At 38.1% G+C, this 19894-nt stretch overlaps 3 protein-coding genes across 7 annotated transcripts; 1 reads left to right on the top strand and 2 right to left on the bottom strand.

Moving 5' to 3' along the window:
- Positions 1-318: 318 nt before the first annotated feature.
- Positions 319-6778, bottom strand: stk16 (serine/threonine kinase 16). 2 transcript variants are annotated; one of them, XM_058628924.1, is made up of 8 exons: positions 6360-6778; positions 5617-5730; positions 5047-5266; positions 4827-4960; positions 4200-4287; positions 3515-3643; positions 2701-2822; positions 319-1532 (listed from the first exon to the last, which is right to left on the bottom strand). In XM_058628924.1, exons 2-8 carry the CDS (start codon positions 5724-5726, stop codon positions 1394-1396), a joined length of 942 nt encoding a protein of 313 aa, XP_058484907.1. In that variant the 5' UTR covers positions 5727-5730; positions 6360-6778; the 3' UTR covers positions 319-1393. The 2 variants fall into 2 exon arrangements, with proteins under 2 accessions (XP_058484907.1, XP_058484906.1); XM_058628923.1 differs by lacking the exon at positions 6360-6778 and adding an exon at positions 6007-6135.
- Positions 6070-8727, top strand: LOC131459297 (PEST proteolytic signal-containing nuclear protein-like). 2 transcript variants are annotated; one of them, XM_058628926.1, is made up of 5 exons: positions 6070-6158; positions 6772-6998; positions 7787-7861; positions 7957-8012; positions 8171-8727. In XM_058628926.1, the coding sequence occupies exons 1-5, from the start codon at positions 6110-6112 to the stop codon at positions 8280-8282; spliced, it is 519 nt and encodes a 172-aa protein (XP_058484909.1). In that variant the 5' UTR covers positions 6070-6109; the 3' UTR covers positions 8283-8727. The 2 variants fall into 2 exon arrangements, with proteins under 2 accessions (XP_058484909.1, XP_058484908.1); XM_058628925.1 differs by having other exon boundaries at positions 6084-6158; positions 6769-6998.
- A 1768-nt stretch (positions 8728-10495) lies between these two features.
- LOC131459295 (interleukin-18 receptor accessory protein-like) lies at positions 10496-19894 on the bottom strand. 3 transcript variants are annotated; one of them, XM_058628919.1, is made up of 12 exons: positions 19587-19894; positions 18944-19160; positions 17888-18047; positions 17610-17781; positions 17217-17288; positions 15802-15931; positions 14825-14979; positions 14251-14385; positions 12809-12916; positions 12574-12717; positions 12114-12229; positions 10496-10914 (listed from the first exon to the last, which is right to left on the bottom strand). In XM_058628919.1, exons 1-12 carry the CDS (start codon positions 19663-19665, stop codon positions 10687-10689), a joined length of 1716 nt encoding a protein of 571 aa, XP_058484902.1. In that variant the 5' UTR covers positions 19666-19894; the 3' UTR covers positions 10496-10686. The 3 variants fall into 3 exon arrangements, with proteins under 3 accessions (XP_058484902.1, XP_058484903.1, XP_058484905.1); XM_058628920.1 differs by having other exon boundaries at positions 14831-14979; XM_058628922.1 differs by lacking the exons at positions 18944-19160; positions 19587-19894 and having other exon boundaries at positions 17888-18928.

The following is a 19894-nucleotide window of genomic DNA, read 5'->3' as shown; positions in this document are numbered from 1 at the left end:
GATTTCCACTTCAGGGAGTGTCTATTCCATCCGGCTCTACTGAGTGGTATACATTAAAAATACTAATTTTTTTTTAATTTGATTTATTTAAAAAAAAGTGACAGCCCAAACAAGTACCTTTCTTCAGTTCTATTATGGACTGTTATCACTGCATTACAGAGTCATTCAAGCATGAATCTTAACTGAAATGCCCTATGTTTAAGTTAATTTAATAGCAGTTGTAAAATGGTACCATGAGGATGTGGGTGAACCCTGAGAACAAAAGAGTCAGAACACGTTTACATGTGAGCGGGGAAAAAACACAGAATGAAACATGAGCACAGCTGGAATAGAAAATACTTTTAAAAACAAATTACAGTGAAAAATGCAGCAACACACGGGTAAACTGCAATGACAATGACTTAGAGTTATATTTCATAAAATCATGTGTGTGTTTAGGTGTGTAATAGTAACACCTGGCCCCTTCTCCTTCCTATATGCACATAAACTGACAGCACAGACAGAGAAATGGTCAATCTGTATGTCTATAAGGGAGCAGGGGTCTGTGATGCTATAGCACCTCTGTGTGGTCAAATACAGCATTGCAGGTGAGGAGGACACTGCCTTTTCCTCAGTACAGACAAACTCTGAGTGTTACACACACACATACACACAAAACTCAGAAATTGAGATGAAAGATGAAGAATATAATCTCATATCTATTTAACTCAGGCAGCCTCACCCAATCGAACGTTAAAAAACTACAATTTTTCGACAATCATGCATTTCCTTCTTTACTGTCATAATAAAATAGAAATTCAGCTGGCAGCCTGTTAGCTTAGCTTGGCATAGAGACTAGAAAGCAAGGCTCTTATTGAATTATCCATTCCAAAAATGTTTTATTATCTTTTTTAACTGTTACCTTTCTACAGAGCTCCGCTAGCTGTTCCCCCTGCTTTCCAGCCTTTATTGCTAAGCTGTAATAAGTTAGGGTAACTGGCTGCTGGCTCCAGAGTCACGTTGAATAAACAGACATGAGAGTATCTGTTCTCACATGACCGTCAAAGAATGTGAATATTTTTCTAAATGTCGATCTGTCCCTTTAACAACACAGGGGTAAACTCATTATTAGAAGCAAGCCTTGCCTCCATCACACAGCAGGGTCAAACTATATTTAAGGCCTTTAAGATGGACATTTGGATCGCCTATAGGGATAACAAGAGTCCACTGGGATATGGGGGCTGGATCTGAACATTCAAAAAAAGCTGATGCTGATGCCAAGAATTTTGTACTCAAGTCAATAAATAAAAATGAATATTTTCAAGCCTAAAAATCAATGAGATGCATTCATTTCATTCATTTATGTGTGCAAATGTCTCCGTGAGCTCAAACCTAGAGCGCCCTGTGTGCAGCATCAAACCATGTTGGTCTGGGTGTTGGGGCTGCGACTCTGAAGGTCCTGTACCTGGTCAAGGACCCAGCTGATGTTTGGTCTCTCCTGTGGGTTTGACACCATGATGGAGCTCAGCAGCATCTGCAGGCCCTCGGAGTAACTGTGCACAGGGAACACAAACACCACATAAGAACAACCGACGTCTAATCCCCAATGTGGTTGTATGAACCTTTACACTTTGATAGCATTCAAGTTCAAGCACAAAAACAACATGATATTAGTAAAGTGATCATTTTATGGTAATACCATATTATTTTAATGCAATTCCAGACTTGGTATAAACAGTGTCATAGTGAAGTAATAAGTAAGGATGGCACGATACCACTTATTCTCATGTAGTATCTGCCGTGCTGGACATTTAAAACCATTTCACAGACATAATTCTCCAACTGTGCATGACTCAGCTAAAATGCTATTGGAATTGTATCAGATTTCATATTTTGATCTGTCCAATATCCGATCCAGTGATTTTGACCAAGTTACGGCTCTTTCCCAGTAATAAGGTGATAATATTACAGTATTACCATATTATTTCCACAGCAACAGCCATGTAGTAGCTTGGTGTTAAGAATTAGTGTATACCTGGGGTGTCCAAACTTTCTTTAATGAGGGCCAGATTTGATAATGTGAAGATTCCCAGGGGTTAATGGTCCCTTCAGACCTTTTTTTTTTTTTTTTAACAGTAAAAGTTGCATACTAATGCACTGTTTTATAATGATTTTATTTACATTGTCACAATTATCATTTTTAAAAGGGCAATGTAACCAAATTTAAGACACACAGGAGTGAACAAATGAATTTTTTTTGTCTTTCTTTCACATCTGGGGTCAGATATATAATAATATCATAATAGGAGGTGAAATCTGACCAAGGCCAAACTTTGGACATACCTGCTGTAGACTATCAACAGTGTAATACCGTCACAATGTTTTTTTTTCATTGTTAATAATGATGATAATGAATATTACTTCCCTAGTACAATATTTATAACTATACTATAACCACACAGTGTTATCAATAATACACTGAGAAACTAAGTGAGTTCAAGATATTGTTAAACGTTAAGAATAATATCACGATACAATAATTATGTAAAGATCAATATATTTCAAGACAATCATATAGTGATATATCATGACACATGTCTAACTGCAGACAACAAAACATCTGTGAAAAGTTAAATGTGCAGAATTTCTCTATTTATTTATTTATGTTGGATGGAGCTTTCTCCACTATTTACTTATACAGTACATCAATGGGAAACTGACCTGCAGGACGGTGGAATGGTCACTGGATTCTGGACAGCGAGGGCAACACTGTCCCCCTTCTGAAATATGAGGTCGAACGGTCCCTCCAACATCATCATGCAGTAAAGCACACAGCCAAGTGACTGAAGGAGAGAAGACGGCAAACAGTTGACAACATAATGTCATTAATGGTCGGCAGTGATGGTGATCGGTGTCATGCTGTGCCAAGATATGGCTTTTGCAAAACTGTCATTACTAGGGAAGCAACTAATTTTGTCGATAATATTCTCAGATAATTGTTTAGTCCATCAAATGTCAGAAAACACAGATGAATGTTTCCCAAACCTTGAAATGATGAAACGTCATCATGTGTCTTGTTTTGTCCACAAACCAAAATTATTCAGATTTAATTCCTTCGTTATATGGAGCAAAGAAACCAGAATATATAAGAAGCAATGAAAATGAATCAAAATAGTCTGCAATTAATTTAGCAATGGTTCGCAAATGGTTCGTTGGTTCTGTGACAAAATGAACTATGAAACTATGAAATGAGCACAAATAACGCAGCCTTGGTCTGTGCTCCCTGTGGTAGCAGCTGCTATAGCTTCATTTGCGACAGAGAATCACAGAGTCAAGACAACACAAGCCAAACCGAGGCCCTGACAGTGTCTCTGTTTTTGCATCCAACCCAAAGTGAAGCGTGATACAATGATACATTTCCCAATTGTTTCTATTAATTACACATTCTAGGTCATATAAGTAATAAGTAATAAGTGAATTATGAACAACATACAGAAGCCAGAGGACATGAAAAAAGAGAAAATTGTGGCTTTACCCAGATGTCAGTTCGCTCGTCTATAATGCAGTGACTCTCGACATTGAAGAGCTCAGGAGCCCTGTAGGAAATGGTGCAGCGCTGGGCTGCCCAGTCCTGTATGGTCATGGCTTCCCTGCTGCCTCTGACCTGTCATTAATTCAATTTAATTAAAAATATACACAAGGTGAGGATCATTTAGAAGACATATTGAAAAGGCAAATCTTTGACAAACACTGAAAGCTGTATACAAACAACACACTTGTGACTGTGGAAGGGATGGCTCTAGGCATGACACTGAATAAATACTCTTTACATAACATTATCACTAATAGCAAGGCTTGGTAAACTAATTAAACACATTTTTCAGAGGAAAAAACAGCTGATAGAGGTTTAAGTGTCAAACATTTAGTGTGACCTACCCTTACACTTGAACAATAGCATGAATGTGGCTCTCTTAAACCTGGAGTGAATCCCTAATTAATGTTAATGGCAAATTCTGTGTTTGTCTGACAATTTCATGCCGACAAACATTACTGAAGACTGACAGGTTGCTGACATCATCACATCAGTTGCCAATGATCATAGAATTTGACAGACATAAAAACAACAACGTTGATGGTGACCTGAGACTTTTGCACAGTACTGTATATAAAAAGAGACATGTTCATAAGTCCAATTAAACTCATTTATGCTCCTTCCTTACCTCAATCCTGGCATGGTTCATAGAGCCCAGGTCCATCAGAAATGGCCTGTCATCTTCATCCAGAAGCACATTTGTGGGCTTCAGATCTCTGTCAAATCATAGCAGCCATGTGGCATAGTTTTTTAGTTAAATGTATGCAATTTCTTAAATCAAAAGACACACTGACAAGTTTCAGTCATGAAAAGAGTAAATGAAAACATGTTAAATGCTCAGGTTACATTTTCTAACTATATAACTGGATAGTATCCATGTTGGATACAAATTTGGAATAAAAGAAAAATACAAAAATGCAACATACAATAGTAAAAGGAGAGATGCACATCATTCAATACAAGGCTTCTAAAATTTAAAAACATACTTCCATAATTTCTTTATAAATATAATTGTCCCCATTAGTACTTTGCTTTTGCTTATTTATCTTACCTTATTGAGAAAATAAACACGGACGATTGTGGCAGCAGTGAGGAGCAAAAATAGTTTGCATGAATGAATGGGCAATATAAAACATTATTATGTTATCATTAATATGTTTATTAATGAATCCATCGAAAGTGTTTATTTCGATTACTCCTCACAAGACAGCATAAGTCATTTCACTGGCCATGTGCATGTTTGTGGAGAGGTTACCTGTGTGCATAGCCTTTTTCATGAATAGCCTTGAGTCCCAAACAGATGCCACGCAAAATTTGCAAGATCTGTCTTTCGGGCATTGAGCTGCCTTTGTCTCTTAGCTTCTCCAAAACACACCACAGGCTGCCTTTCTGTTTGCAGAAACACACAAATGCATCTGTCAGACAAATATCCCTCAGGGGTTATTCTCAACAACCTGACTGCTGCACCTACTTACACTGATATAAGGGAGAAGTAACCAGGCTTCACTCTTGCCTCCACGGTCGACAAAGGTGTGTGCAACCAGGCTCAAGACGTTAGGGTGATTAAACATGTGATGCATCTCAATCTCCGTCTGAGCCTCGTGGCGGCCTTCGCGGTCATGGCACAGGATCCTTTTCAGAGCATAAGATCGCCCATCCTTTGCCCCCTCTACCAGATCAACATAACTGAACCCACTAAGAGGACACAGAGAAATCAGACTCTGACAATACTGTAGTAATCTTGGTTCAAATTAGGTTTTGACAGATGAGGCTAGCTAGTATTGTCAACACATTTATTTATTTTTTTAAAGTAACTATGTGCATAAGTCATTCTTAATTTGTGTTGCTTTTAAAAATGATAGCTACAAAGTGCTGCACAAGCAATAAAATACAATAATCAACAAAGATCACATGGGGGAAAACAATAACAATAAACAAGAATTTTAACAAATTGTGTGTGCCAGTTTGCATATGCTGGACTTGGCGACAAATATAAGATATTTGGAACAGTAACATAGATCAAACCATACGACGTGTCATCTTACCCCTCATCTAGTTGTTGGATGAAGTAATACTTCTTGTTGTCGATGGTGATGGAGCCACGGGAACATATGCACAGGGTCTGCCCCATCTCGACTGGCTCATTGTTTAACATAAAGCTTTAAAAGGAACAAAGAGAAGATTACACACAGGAGTTGTTGAGAAGACAAACAGATAAACAGGTTATGTTGTTAGCTTAGCTAACGTCAGGTAACATCGGCATATGTTTACGATACTAACTCCCGGCTAAAACGGCTATAATGTCACATTATCATCGCTTTTTAAAAACATTTTCTTCTAATTGTAAGTAAATTCAATACACTATCTGTCACAGTTCACCCTCCAAAATAACATACCGAGGCTAAATTGGTGTTAACAATTCGTACAATGTTTACCTTGTTCACATTTCCTCCATCTTCCGCGTCTTCTTCTTCTACAAACTGAACAAGAAGTGTCCACTGAGACTAGCGACACGTGGCGGCGGATCAGAGAAGAGCAATGATGGCGGATCGCAAGCATAACAGACGAGATTGCGCCGACGACAGAGGTGATATTTGTGCTGTTTTCGCGTTTTTAATGTGGTAATAAACGAGCAGTTTGTAATATTAGGTTGACTGTCTGCCCACCTATTATTACCGACTAAAACTGACGTTAAATAGTTAATATTCCGCAAGTGTCGCTAAGCTATGATACATATCATTAAGTGGCTAATGCTAACGCAAAGTAACTTAACGGTATACTCACTTACCACTGTATCTATGGAGATTTGGTTGGATGTATGCGAGTGAGCTAATGTTATCTTAGCCAGCCAATAATGCAAAGGCTAGGTTGCCTCCAGACCACAAGTGTTCCTGTTAGTATTCGAACATGCCATTGGCCTAGCCAGCGAGATAGTAAGTCATTAACCTAAAGGTAAATAGCACGGGTTAGCTGTGCTGTTATTATTATAACATGCCTTCAGTCTTATGTGCAATGCTCACATAACAATTCTGACTTTATATACACTTAACGCACACAGTCCCCAGGTGGACTTAAAACTGTTCAGTGGTAGAATGGAATGGCTAGAAACGTAGCCACACAGGTAAAAGTGGCAGCTTAAATTATTCTTCAGTTCTCTGAAAACATTTGTTCACCTTGGTGAGTTGTCTTGCCTCAAGCAGGGCCGCAGGAGGATGGAGGCAGAGTGAAAACTAAGCCTGTCTCTTGTAGCACTGTGGGGGGAGAAGGGACCGCAGTCAAACGTACATCCCACCATTTTACACATGAGGATGAAGAGGAGCCCTCAGCTGACCCACCAGCACCCAGCAAAGTTTCCAAAATAGGCTTTAGCATGAGCAGTTCGACTGCGAAGAAGTCCAACCCGATATCAATCAAACTTGGAGCAACAGTAAGTGTGTACACAGTGCCTATAAATGCTTGCACAGACTGTGTATTTGATATAATTCCATCATTTGTAAGACATAGAGCTGCCACCACAAGCCAGGAAAAGGCAAAACATTCCTGGCATACGCGCCATATTTTGATCATTATCAAGAAACTCAATAAACTGGTTTCCAATAAAATGTAAGCACATTTGAATAGGATGTTCAAAACTTAGAATCTGTGCTACCACTGAAAAAGGATAAGAGGGCACTACCTAATGGCATAAATAAAGACTGCCATTAACTGTTGATCCATGGTGGAATTTCATTGCAGTGGTTTCATTATTAGTCTGCAAATACCTCTGATATCTCAAATATCATCTGTTTCTACTATTGTTCCAGTGCAGTGACGCTGCATTGATATTTAAGTCATGCGAGTTATTTTCTTTCCATTGCACTTTTTTTTATTGATGCGCCACACTTTTCCACCTCCCTCAAGAGTTTGACTTGACTTTATCTCTTTCCGTTTTGACCTTTTGTTTTAATGCAGTAAATGCATAAAAACAGGCTGATGGAAATATGTCTAATGTGAGTGGTGCTGAAACCGTTTAAAGTTTCTCAGGGATTGAAACAATAGAACTTAATAATGATTCATTAAAATCCTCTATGAAGCACAGGTGCTTATGATGAGCTGATTTAACAAATCAAATGTGAGGATTTCTAATATGATTTTCTTCCTCATGGAAGTGTGTTGCTGCTTGGTTGTTTGGTTTTATTCTGTTTCCCTAAATCTTTCTTCTTCCATCAACTTTAGAAACCAAAAGAGCCCACACCATCACTTCCTCCAAAAAAGCCAGGGCTGGCATCTGTTTTTAACGATTCTGACGATGTGAGTGCACATGCACATAGATATGGCATGGTTGTATATTATATCTACAACCAATCTTTACAGATGAACTGTACGTTTCTTTTCTTGCCATGCAGAGTGAACCTGAGGAGATGCCTCCTGAAGCAAAGATGAGGATGAAGAACATCGGCAGGTATGTACACACTTGCACACAATGCCCCCTCCTCATTGTTTCCTCTGCCTCTGTTTTTTTGTCAAAGTTTAGTCTTTTTTTTTTCTCCATAATTATCTATGGAGTTATGTTACATATTTGGGTCCAAGACTAAAGTGATTTATCTGCCATCTTTTCAGAGAGACGCCAACATCTGCGGGACCGAATTCATTCAACAAGGGCAAGCAAGGTTTCTCTGATAATCAAAAACTTTGGGAAAGGAAGCTGAAGGCCGAAGGCGACAAAAAATAGATGACTGTCATTAGTGGATAATTCTGCATGGGGTTAATGGTCCAGTGTGTAAGAATTAGTGACATCTAATGGCGAGACTGCTGAATAACAAGCTGCTCACTCCTTCCTTTCCCCAAGTGCATTGTGGAACTACAGGGGCCTTCACATACCAGAAAGGGTCTTCTTCTTCATTTGCATAGTTAGCTTCTGCTTCTATGTAAGAAAGACGTTCTGGCTGGCTGTCCCTGTGGGCTACTGTAGAATAATTGCAGAGGAAGGTGGTGGTCTCCACACTGGATGCGTTGCGTGTGTTGTGCTGCATGTTGCGTGTCCGCTAGGGCTGCAACCAACAATTAATCAATTACTAAAGTAATCATGAACTATTTTGATAATCGATTAATCACTTTGAGTGTTTTTTTCAATAATTAAAACAAGCTTTCTGATTTTTCAGCTTCTTAAATGTGAATATTTTCCCGGTTTCTTTGCTCCATATAACAAAGACATCATTAAAACTTGCCCCTGTGCTTTTTCTCTGTCTCCCACATCTCCCCCCACCAGCAATATGATTGTGACTTCACGTTCTGACTTATCACTGTCAGAAAATCTCACATATTTGTTTATTCAGACATTAAAAAGATATCAAATGTATGTTTTACATGTATTTAGGTATTTAGGTTCAGCTTAGACGCTATAACTACAGTGAGAGGTGGCAGTTTTCTGTATTCATGCTCCTAGAATGTCAATATCATCATCACACGTCTTTTCTCTTCTCTACTTTTGCTGGGAACCACGTGCGTCACGCTAAAAAAAAAAAAAATTAGAATTCGAAAATTAAAAACATAATGGAATGCAGCAACGGCGCACACGCAATGTGTCCGGTCTGAACGACTAAAGTTATTATACACGTATTTAAACTTAATTACGTGTAGCATATTCAGTATCTGCCATTAACCCCTCCTTAATGTTACACACTGGACCTTTAAATATCTCTGAAGGTAACGTGACTCCTCACTGTAGCCTTGGGGGTTTGAGAACTCCCTGTGTCTGCATGGAAGTAAGCATAATGTAGGCCTTTGATATTCAGAGACTGAACTCGCATGTACATGTATGACAACTGAGACGAGAAAGCCCAAGCCCCTGTGACGAGAGGGGAGGAGTGCTGTGATGAAAACAATAAATTATCCAGACTTCTGACACAAACTTTTCTACAGTTTCCTTCTGCTGGCTGATGAGAAAACGTTGTGGTCCTTTTACATCGTGCTTGTTTTTTTTTTTCTCCCCTTAAGATGGTTGACTGTGGTCCCGAGCAACTCCTAAATTTACTTTAGCGTTTGTGTAAAAATGTACGTGGAAGTGGTATTGTTTTGAATTTTTTTGAACCCGCAAATGGGAGTGTGAGTTTGAGTGTTGTGTCAATATGGGGAGCAAGTGGGACACACAGTAGACATTTGATTGAATAAGTGTGTCATCATGTGTAAAACCCTTTTTTTTTTTTTTTTTTGTTATGTTGATATGTAACAGTAACGTTATTGTAAATCATCAACTCATTGTTCCCAGCAGCTGTACCACCTCATAGGCAGCTTCCTGTTTGTTTTGTTTTTTTAAGCTTCTTTAATGTGGGAGCCGTGTCCCATTCTGTTTTGGCTTTATCAACACACTTCTCTGTGTTTTACTTGGCACATCTTCTGTATAGATTTTTTATTTTATTTTAAGTTTTATGTTCACAATTAAAGGAGTTGATTTTAGTTGTCAGTTTTGGTGAAGACCTGACTCCGAAAGCCATCACAGTTAAATACCAACTCTTTCCATTGCCACTTAAATGTATCATACCGTCACCTCAGACAGACGTGGCATATCAGTCAGTAACCTCTCCTTTGTGCCTGAAACTCTTCAGAAAATTCCCTTGACCAGAAATGTAGACTTAAAACTCTTTCAGGCTGCAAAAATCCCCACATGAATCACATCATCCACTGCCATGACCTGTTTTATCAAAATAGACTCTCTTGAAATCAAAACCACCACCAAATAAAAGTTTTGGATATTGTTTGTGTCAAGGTCATTGCTGACATGTCTCACAGAATATTAGACTTCACAATTTACGATAAGAGTAAATCCTTTAATGGTTAAGAGTAACTGTATTTTTTTATATATAAATATACATTTTTTTAAATAATACTGCTAAAAAAGTAACTGTATTTAAACTACATGCTATTAATTGTAGAGTATGTTGTTTTTTTACACAGGTAATGTGTATTTTTATTACGAAGATATACATTTTATTTTTCTTCATTTGAAAATGATCCATGATGATTTGGTGTCCGACCATCATGGGGATTATGTTGACACTTTACGTTTCTGTGAACGGTAATGCAAATAAATAAGCACGCTATAAATAGATGTAAATGTTTGGTAACAGTAATCGTTACTACAAGATTGATTCCAGCTTCACTCTGTGATTGGGCATGGCCTTCTTTAAAGACCTCCAGAAATCACAGGAGGCTCTGGTAGGTTTTCCTGTCGCCCAGTTCAGACTTGGTAGAACCTTCAAGGCCCTTTGGACCAGTGACGGAAGTGGGGCCTCCTGGATCAGTGTCGCTGAGTCCCTACAGGTCCATATCAGGAGGAGTTTGGGAGTTGATTTTTGCAGCAAAGCCTGAGAACATAAGACACATGAAATGTTTTATTTTCTTTTTTAAATTTGCTTAGTTATCTTACATTTTCACCTTGGAATACCTGAAATGATAGATGGAAATCAGACTAAGTTATACATACAGGAAGAGAGAGCATAATAGTCCAGTCTTAGCTGCCCGACACTGGCTCCCTGTAACATTTACAGTTGACTTAAAGCTCCTCCATGTATACGAAGCACTTCATGAGCTAGGACCAAGCTACATTCACTGCAATCGTCCACTGCTGGTTTATTTGAGGTTTCCCATAACAACTTACACCCCTAAACTTTGGAACACACTACCCTTAGATATAAGGAAAGCCAGCTCACTAAGAAGAAATAAAACTTATCTTTTTACTCTAACTTTCAACTAGCTCCTTTTTATTCCACCCTGTGTTGTGTTTTATTCGCATTTGAAGTTAAAACAGGGTTTTAACCTCTTGACTCAAGCCTTTTCCCACCCTGTTTGGTATTTTACTGTTTTATTTGCATCTTTTGTTGTATTTCAAAGTTAAAACCAGGTGTCTACTTTTTGCTTCTAGCCTTTTCCTATTTGATTCCACCCTGTGTTGTATTTGCTTTTTAAATTTGCTTTACCTTTTATTGCGAATCACTTATCGCAATCCTTGTATGGAAGGTGCTATACGAATAAAGTTTATCATCATCATCATTATTATTGTTATTATTATTATTGTTATCACAGCTTATTTTGAAAAACATTCTGGATCATTAAAGTTGAAAAAAAAAGTATCTAAAAAAATATATATATAAAAAGTAGTAGTTGATTTATTTACAGTACCAACCTACCCATAAACCAATCTGTAAGGGCTTCATCACTTTGCACTGAAGCTTCAAAAGTGCTGTATCAATAAAATTATTATTAGTAGTAGTAGTATACTTATCAGTATTAAATAAATATAATAAATGATAAAACCATGTTTTTAAAAATGTATTTCTTCATATTGTTTAAGGGACATACAGTGCTCCTGCCATACCTTTCTCTTGTGAAAGTGACAATTGCAGTGTTTAATCAGCACCATCAGCCTTGAAGCAACCATTGTCATCAGTTCCTAACTGCACACAGTCCTGAACGCTGTCTCCATCTCAGAAACCTTAAATCCTATAATAAGTCAGACTGATAATGCAATGATAAACATGGCCGCGGGACACCGTATAGGCCTCACCTGGATTCCCGATTCCAGGACAAACAGAGCGTTGCTGTTGCAGAGGTAGTCGGCTGACAAGAGACAGATGAGCATCTGGCTCCTCTGTATTGCACCAACAACATCATTTGCATATGCTGAAAATAGAAAAGAAAATCAGATCAGGAAATGTCGTGGTTGGCACACACACCCACAACTGAGGTTAAGCAGTATGAATTAAAAAATATGCTCAAAGATTTAACAAGTTCAAAACCTCTTTCTACTCCTTTGGAAGTTTTGGTTATTTTTTTTACATAGTAAAGAAATTTAAATATCTTTATATACTGTTTATGTACTCTGAAGTGGTGGGCCCCCAAAATCAAATAGAATAGAATAGAATAGAACAGAAAAACTTTGCTGTCACTGTACTGGAACGGTAAATGCTTCAGGTGCGATGAAATTGCAGAAGCCTAATCTGATCAACATGATCTGATCCTCTGACCTCCTCCCGGAACAACGTCCCTGTCCAGCAGACACAGCCGATACCCCCACTGCTCCTCCAATACTTGGTGCAGCAGCATCACTCGTGGTCTCTGGTTGGCCTCCCCCAGCTCAGTGTTCGTCAGGTCCATGCATTGTTGACACGCTGCCAAAGCAAGGGGTTAAATGCCTTCGCTTCTGCTCTCACATGCAAAGGAAATGTATACAGATATTTGTAAATTGAACATATGTAGTACCTTCCTTATCAGTCTCAGGTCCTGAAGGAGAGGAAAGGGTCCAACCTGTCTCCATCTCCGCTGATGTCGCGCTCCACACGTGCGACAGCAGCACATCAAACGGTTTCTCTAGTGAGGAAAACAAGTGTTCATGGGAAAGATAATTTCGACATGTGATCATACATCCATTCATTTCCACACTCACACGCATCTATGGTCAATTTAGAGTGTCCATTTAACTTCTGCATGTTTTTGGACCTATAGGAGGAAACTGAAACACACACACAGGGAGAACATGCAAACTACACACAGTTTGTCCTGTGTCTGTAGTTCTTGTCTGTGCCCAGGGGCCCACTGGCTCATAATCTGTCTCAGATTACATATGTTACAATAAAGTGGCTGAGAACATGTGAGAAAAATGAAGTCTGTGAAGTTAAAGGAATACTTCACCGATTTTCATTTAGCTTTGTGTTACTAGAATAGGGGTTGTATTTTTTGAAAAATTGTGCTTCCCAAAGTCAGTTTCCCCTGAGTCGAGAAATATCTTAATTCACTTGGTCGGGCCAAGTCTCGGACCAAGTGTCACTGGTGGGCAAAAAAAGGAATTAAGATATTTCTTAATATCTTAATTAAGAAATATCTTAATTCTGATATATTTCGTAATATCAAGAATTAACCCTAACCCTAACCCACCCTAACCCAAGCTGAATGAAGATATTTCTCAACTCAGGGGAAACTGAGGTTGGGAAGCACTATTTTTCAAAAAATACTACCCCTATTCTAGTAATACAAAGCTAAATGCAAATCGGTGAAGTATTCAGACTACATACAGTGAATAGAAGACAACAGTGCCAAGCTTGCAATGTCATACCACACATAAGCTGGGTTTGAGTTACACGGGAGCTGAGCTCACATGTCAAGTCAAGTTCATTGCTAGAACACATTTAAAAAACAACAAAGTTCGACCAAAGTTCAATGATGTGTCCTCACTATAAAAAACAAGTTTGTGTGTGTGTGTGTTTGCAGGCTACACAATATATTTCAGGATTAAAGGGCATTTTCTGTAGTTTCAATTTGAAAAGCATCAAGAGGGAGGACATTATTTATGAGTTGAATGCATCGATAAGTTGCATAAATGAGTCACATCGAGATGCAGCTGTTTGGTTAGGATGCCAATGTATGTGTGTTCTTATATTTGTTGCCTCTTTAGGACCTTTTCTAGCATAAACACTGACATTGTCAGGACCAGTAGTCCTCATGGAGACTAAAACCTGGTCCTATTGAGGCAGAACTGAGACTTGAATTGAATTGTGGTTAGATTTAGGTTTGGGTTAGGCATGGTTATGGTTAAGGGCCACATGTAATCGACTGGGGGGCCACGTGTCAATGTGAGTCCTTAAAAGAAGAGCTGTGCGACGTGTGTGTGTGTGTGTGTGTGTGTGTGTGTGTGTGTGTGTTCTGACCTCCATGGTTTCCAAATTGGAAGTGGGATCTGTACATAATCTGTAGTTCCAGCGATTTCATATGCAAAATGATTGCCATTCCTGCTGCCAGCAGCAAAAATGCAATGGGATACCCAACTCGTGAGGGCCATTTTACTGAAAACCAAGTCCAAAAAAACATACAGTTGAAACCAGAAGTTTACATACACTATACTGGCATTTAGCAAATAGAAATAATTTTGGTAATCCTAACGGATTTAAACCAGGAAAAGTAATTGTCTGATTTCATGTCAGACAGTGGGAAAAAGAAAGCATATGTGTCTTTTTATATAGTGTATGTAAACTTCTGGTTTCAACTGTACGTATTAGATTATTAACAAAGTAAAAACCCAACATAACACCTTTTTCAAGTTGACATGACAAACTCAGTGACATTTAGTATACACGTTTACAACCATTTATTTTTATTTTGTTTCCAAAAATATTTTCACCTTTCTCTAATCCTCTTCCATAGAATTGTGAATGTAAAAATGTAATGAGAAATTGTCATATGAGTAAAACAAAGACATGAAGCTAACAGTAGAAACAATATTACCTTTACCTCTCTCCTCAAGCTTGAGTGTGACACTGACGTTCCCAGCAGTGTTGCTGGCAAAGCAGGTATATGTGTGGTTCAAATGTTGAGAAGTCACTGTTTTAATGATGTGGCTCTGGCGGATACAGTATTCCTGAGGTATGGGCTGTGTGGGCCTGAATCATGGAAAGCAATTAGCATTTCACCTGTTTCTATTTCACATCCTCAGATTCTGATGAAAAGAAACACTGATGTAATGCCCTGTTAGGTAAAGTAACATGATGTAACATAATGTAATGTAATATAATGTAACAATGTAATGAGATTTAACCTAAAGTAACATGATATAACTCAATGTAACTAAAAAATGATGTAATATAATGTAACATAATGTAATGTGATTTGAAGTAACATGATATAACTCAATGTAACTAAAAAATGATGTAATTTAATGTAACATAATGTAACTTAATTTAACATGATGTAACATAATGTAATGTAATATAATGTAACAATGTAATGAGATGTAACCTAAAGTAACATGATATAACTCAATGTAACGTGATGTAATTTAATGTAACTTAATTTAACGTGATGTAATATAATGTAATGTTTGTTGCCCTGCCTTCAACTAGTATTAATTATATTTTATTTTATATGTATTTCTGCATGTATATACAGTAGGTATATATTTGTATATGTATGTTTTTGTTCTTTTTTTATTCCGCCAAAACTGTAACAGGGCATCCTTTCAAATGAGAGCAGTCTTCCCTGTATAACTAAAGCTTAAATAAATAAATAAAACAAAACATGTAGTGTGATTTAGCTTAATGTGACATGATGTATCTTAATGTAACGTGCTATAATGTGAGGTAACAAGATGCAACATGACATAAAGTGGATGATGTGAGGTAACATTAACAAGCAGGCACAGACTGCAGTGCCAAGAATTTCCACTCGGGAATCAATAAAGTATTCTGATTCTGATTCTGACTCACAGTGGGCTCTCCATGTCCAGCAGAGTCCTTCGCTTTGTGTTGCCACCGTGATTCAGGTACCACTGTACCTTGGCTGAAATGTTTTTCTCATATTGGAAACATACATCACAGGTCAGACGGTGGTATTGATCTAGAACAAGTAAAAACATGGGAATTTAAGTTAAAACCTTAACATCCTAAGAGGAGATGTCTCCTGCATGTAAATACAAGGCGTTAAAAGTGCGAATTACAATAAACCATCATTATAAAGACATGGTCAAATCAGTACCGAGTTAATATATACAACTTAAAAAGTAACTGAATATGTAAACAACTTAAATAATTTTTCAACAAGTGAAAAGATTCAGAAAGCATGATCGTGTTATAGCAGCAGCAGTGACTACATTATATTATTGTTACTGTGCAAGGCCACTAATAGAGTTTTGTGGTTTTGGCCATGTTCAAATGGCCATCCTTTTATTTTCTTAGTTTATGGTCTCTATATTAAGATACAACCACACACACATAAACTTGATTTTATATCTCAATGAGGACACCTCATAGACATAATGCATTCTCTTACCCCTTACCCTAACCCTAACCATCACTACAACTATCAAACGACGTGTGAGAATGAGGTGTTAAAATCCCTGCTCCAGCCAGCAGGGGCACTGCTGAGTATGGGCATTAACACTCACACACTTGCAAGTCCCCACTTTACTTAATGTTGAAAAAATTCACCAGAGTGTCTTAGACATGATTTTAAGCTTGATTTAAAGCATGACTAACAAGGACCTGAAAAATGTCCCCTGTTCAACGTGGAGTCCCCTGTTTGTGAGTGTATAACGACACCAAAGTCCCCTGTTCTACTGGTTCACAAGTACACACACACACAGAAAAGCTTCTACAGGCAAAAGTCAAGGTTTAGTTTAGTGTGACCTCTCTGCACTTTTTCCTCTTCAAAATTGGAATTTGTCTGTCAAACGATTTGATCGTTGGCCTTTTCCATGGAATGATACAACTGAAAGCTGGTCTTATTTATCAGCAAGCCTCCGGTGTTTTGAAGTCATATCCTTCACATCAGTCCATCACAGGGTCCTCTGCAGGTTCATTGGACACTGTAAGGCCCTTGGTTGGATTGGGTCACAAACCCGGACCATAGTGTTAGCCACTACTTCGTACATGATCCTTTTTTACACCAGAAAATGTTTGTTTTCTAATACTGCTTACATATTTACGGTATTTTCTGGTTGTTTCTTAATAACGAGATTGAGAACTAATTATATATGATTATTATAGCATTGCAAAAAAAAAAATTAATGTTTGCCTGCCTAAGGCTTTTGCACAGTACTGTATTTAGAAATCGCATGTTTGATATGGCTGTGAAAAATTGTTATAAATTCTGAGAGCTGCAATATTTTACCAATGCAACTTACCAAGTTCTACTTTCTCTGTCCTGTTGGCATCAGGATAAATGATATTGGGAGGCTTCGGTGTTGTCCTGTTTGCTGTTTGATGGGGAAATAAAGTCACATATTCAGTGTTCTGCCTGTATCGTGGAAAATCGAATGAAATATAAAATATAGCTACTGTACAAAACAAACTTGAGCTCTACGTCGGCACACGGGCGCAAGATAAGAAAAGCTGAAGGAATTCAAGTGTTGCAAAAAGTCTTCAAAGAATGTTCCTTCAGTTTCATGAATAGGCTTCAAATAACTAAAATATGTGGGATTCATTTAATAAAATTTGCCATGCAAATTACTCACTTCATGGTTTTAACATATACTATATATGTATATATACAGTATATACACACACACAGCACTTACGTAAAACGTTGACATTCACGGCCCTCCTGAAGGTCCATGTGACCCCTCGCTCGATGACTTTTCGATCACAGAAGTAAACGTCCTCATCCACTTTGCCTTTGACTGGACACAGGTGGAAGTGTCCGTTCTCCACACAGGTCTCTCTACTGAGCTCAGACACTGATATGTTTCCCTGAAAGGAAGAGCACACTCGTGTGAGTTTTTTTTGCTGTGATTTAAGCCTCAATGTTTCCACTGTGAAAAGGATCGTCCCGCCTATGCGTGCGTGTGCCCTTCACCTTGTACCACGCGACGTCTGAGTTGTTGGTACAGTTGTGTGCGGGGCAGGGGATCTCTCCAGTGCTGCCCATGTACAGCTCTATGTCGCTCTTCTCAGGCTGGAAACATCCAATTCTGCTTTTCTCCACCACCTCTAGATGCAAGAACAGCTCACCACCACTGGAGAGCATGGACACGTGGACCAAAAATGCACCAGAAACTTTGGCAGTGAATGATGAGGACAGGTGAATTGGTGCTAATTAAGGAAAAAAGTTAAAGCATTTGTGTCCTGTGACCCATTTTGACTTACATATTTTAATTTGTCAGCACTTTAATTTGTAAAAGGTTTGCCTTTAAATAAAAAACAACTAATGTGAGATTTGCGTCACCTTGTCCTTTTTACACGACACGAGAAAGAGCCCCAACCTTGTTAAAAAAGTGGAGCAAATTTGAAACAAGCTACTTCTTTTTACTACTTTTACTAGTTTTACTTTCAGTACTCTTTCCATCTCTGATTATTGGTATGCAGCGTCCTTCATCTGGAAACAGGCTCTGTCAAGCAATACTATCAGATGTGACTGAGGGAGAGTTTGTGTGCAATAAGTTGCAATAAGGTTAACATTAATTACTGCTGTTGGGTGCAAAAATAACTCATTATAATTCTAGATGTCATTGATCTTACATACTGGACAATTAGATATTATTTACCATGTATTTATATATGATCATAAGTATATAAATTCTTATAATGATGTTGCCATAGATGTAAAGATAGGGGACATAATCAAATTAAAAGGTGACAGTGACCAAAAGTTACATTTGAGTACACTGACTACAGATTTTGGAACTACTTTCACTTGCACTTGCAAATTTGTTCCATGTGTTTTACAGATATGAATAGAATGACGTATGCACCGAACCTGGAAAAAAAAAATCGCATCATTCAAAATCCATTTCACACTGTGGTGCAATTTCCATCAAATGATTCACTTCTCTACCTTGCAGTGTCATAAAGAAAGAGGAAAGAGTTTGGAGGTCAGAATCATTAAAAAGACAAAAGTTTATGATGTATCTACCTTGTGAGACACTTGTACTTTCCAGTGTGTTTGGCTTCAGCTACGAACGGAACTCTCCCACAGCTGAAGGATGGGCCTTCATTTTCAGTCCTGGACCACAGCACTTTAATGTAGCCATCACCAGATTTAATGCACGGCATCATAAAGCTCTCCCCCTCCACAGCTCTGTAGTGTTGATGTGTGACGTCCTGCTGAAGGCCAGTGAGTCCTGCACTTACTGTGAATGGGAAAATTAGTTCTGATTGTATGGTGTGACAAAAATGCTCCATTAATACAGTTTTCATCATTGTGTATCCACGATGGAATTAAACGATCATCAGTCAAACAATCTTAAGTGATTTTTATGAGGCACACAGAAGGCTGCTCATGTCCTGGGCAGTGAATGCCAACTTCTCCCCTCACACAGACGATTCACAATCCCCATATTTAAACACAATAAATTCATTCGTGTCATTCGACCAAAATCAGTGAACGGTTAAATAACATCAAGCCTACAGACCATTATTTTGCACAGTATGTCTCCCCTGACTGTTGTATCGTATGTCATGTTGGAGAACAGGAGAACATTCATAACAACAATAATAATAATAATAATAATAATAGTAATAATAATAATAATATCATTTGTATGTGAATTAATTACCTTTCTTTTGGTTCCTTCCACAGCACCCCTCCAAGACAATGGGAAACATGAAAAAAAACAGAATGTGTCCAGTTTGCATTCTGTGTCCCTGAATCTACTGTATATATATCTATATATATAGATATATATTCTAAGAGTCACCTCTCTTTACAATTTTCTTTTTACAATCTTTACAAACCGGTTGAGTTGTTGTTCATACGTGTTCCTGATTGTTGTCGTGTAGTGTTTGTTCCTCGGCTCTTGCGTGGAGGACAGGACACACAGCTGTAGTAGGAGGTGGTGTGTTGGGGGTTTCCTGTTGGGTCGAC

The sequence above is a fragment of the Solea solea genome, chromosome 5 (assembly GCF_958295425.1).
Source record: "Solea solea chromosome 5, fSolSol10.1, whole genome shotgun sequence".
Lineage (NCBI taxonomy): Eukaryota > Metazoa > Chordata > Actinopteri > Pleuronectiformes > Soleidae > Solea > Solea solea.
Note: the sequence above shows the minus strand (reverse complement) of the source record. Positions and strands in the feature narration are given on the sequence as shown.

Excerpts from the sequence above, each read along its gene's own strand:
- stk16 (XM_058628924.1), bottom strand. The coding sequence starts at position 5,726 with ATGTTAAACAATGAGCCAGTCGAGATGGGGCAGACCCTGTGCATATGT. Across the intron at positions 5,267-5,616 it reads ATCCAACAACTAGATGAGGG|TGGGTTCAGTTATGTTGATC; the intron begins GTAAGATGACAC and ends GTGTCCTCTTAG. Across the intron at positions 4,961-5,046 it reads TACTTCTCCCTTATATCAGT|AAAGGCAGCCTGTGGTGTGT; the intron begins GTAAGTAGGTGC and ends TTCTGCAAACAG.
- LOC131459295 (XM_058628919.1), bottom strand. The coding sequence starts at position 19,665 with ATGCAAACTGGACACATTCTGTTTTTTTTCATGTTTCCCATTGTCTTG. Across the intron at positions 15,932-17,216 it reads GACAGAGAAAGTAGAACTTG|ATCAATACCACCGTCTGACC; the intron begins GTAAGTTGCATT and ends TACTTGTTCTAG. Across the intron at positions 12,718-12,808 it reads ACCTGAGACTGATAAGGAAG|CGTGTCAACAATGCATGGAC; the intron begins GTACTACATATG and ends TTGCTTTGGCAG.
- LOC131459297 (XM_058628925.1), top strand. The coding sequence starts at position 6,110 with ATGATGGCGGATCGCAAGCATAACAGACGAGATTGCGCCGACGACAGA. Across the intron at positions 6,159-6,768 it reads AGATTGCGCCGACGACAGAG|CAGGGCCGCAGGAGGATGGA; the intron begins GTGATATTTGTG and ends TCTTGCCTCAAG. Across the intron at positions 8,013-8,170 it reads AGGATGAAGAACATCGGCAG|AGAGACGCCAACATCTGCGG; the intron begins GTATGTACACAC and ends CCATCTTTTCAG.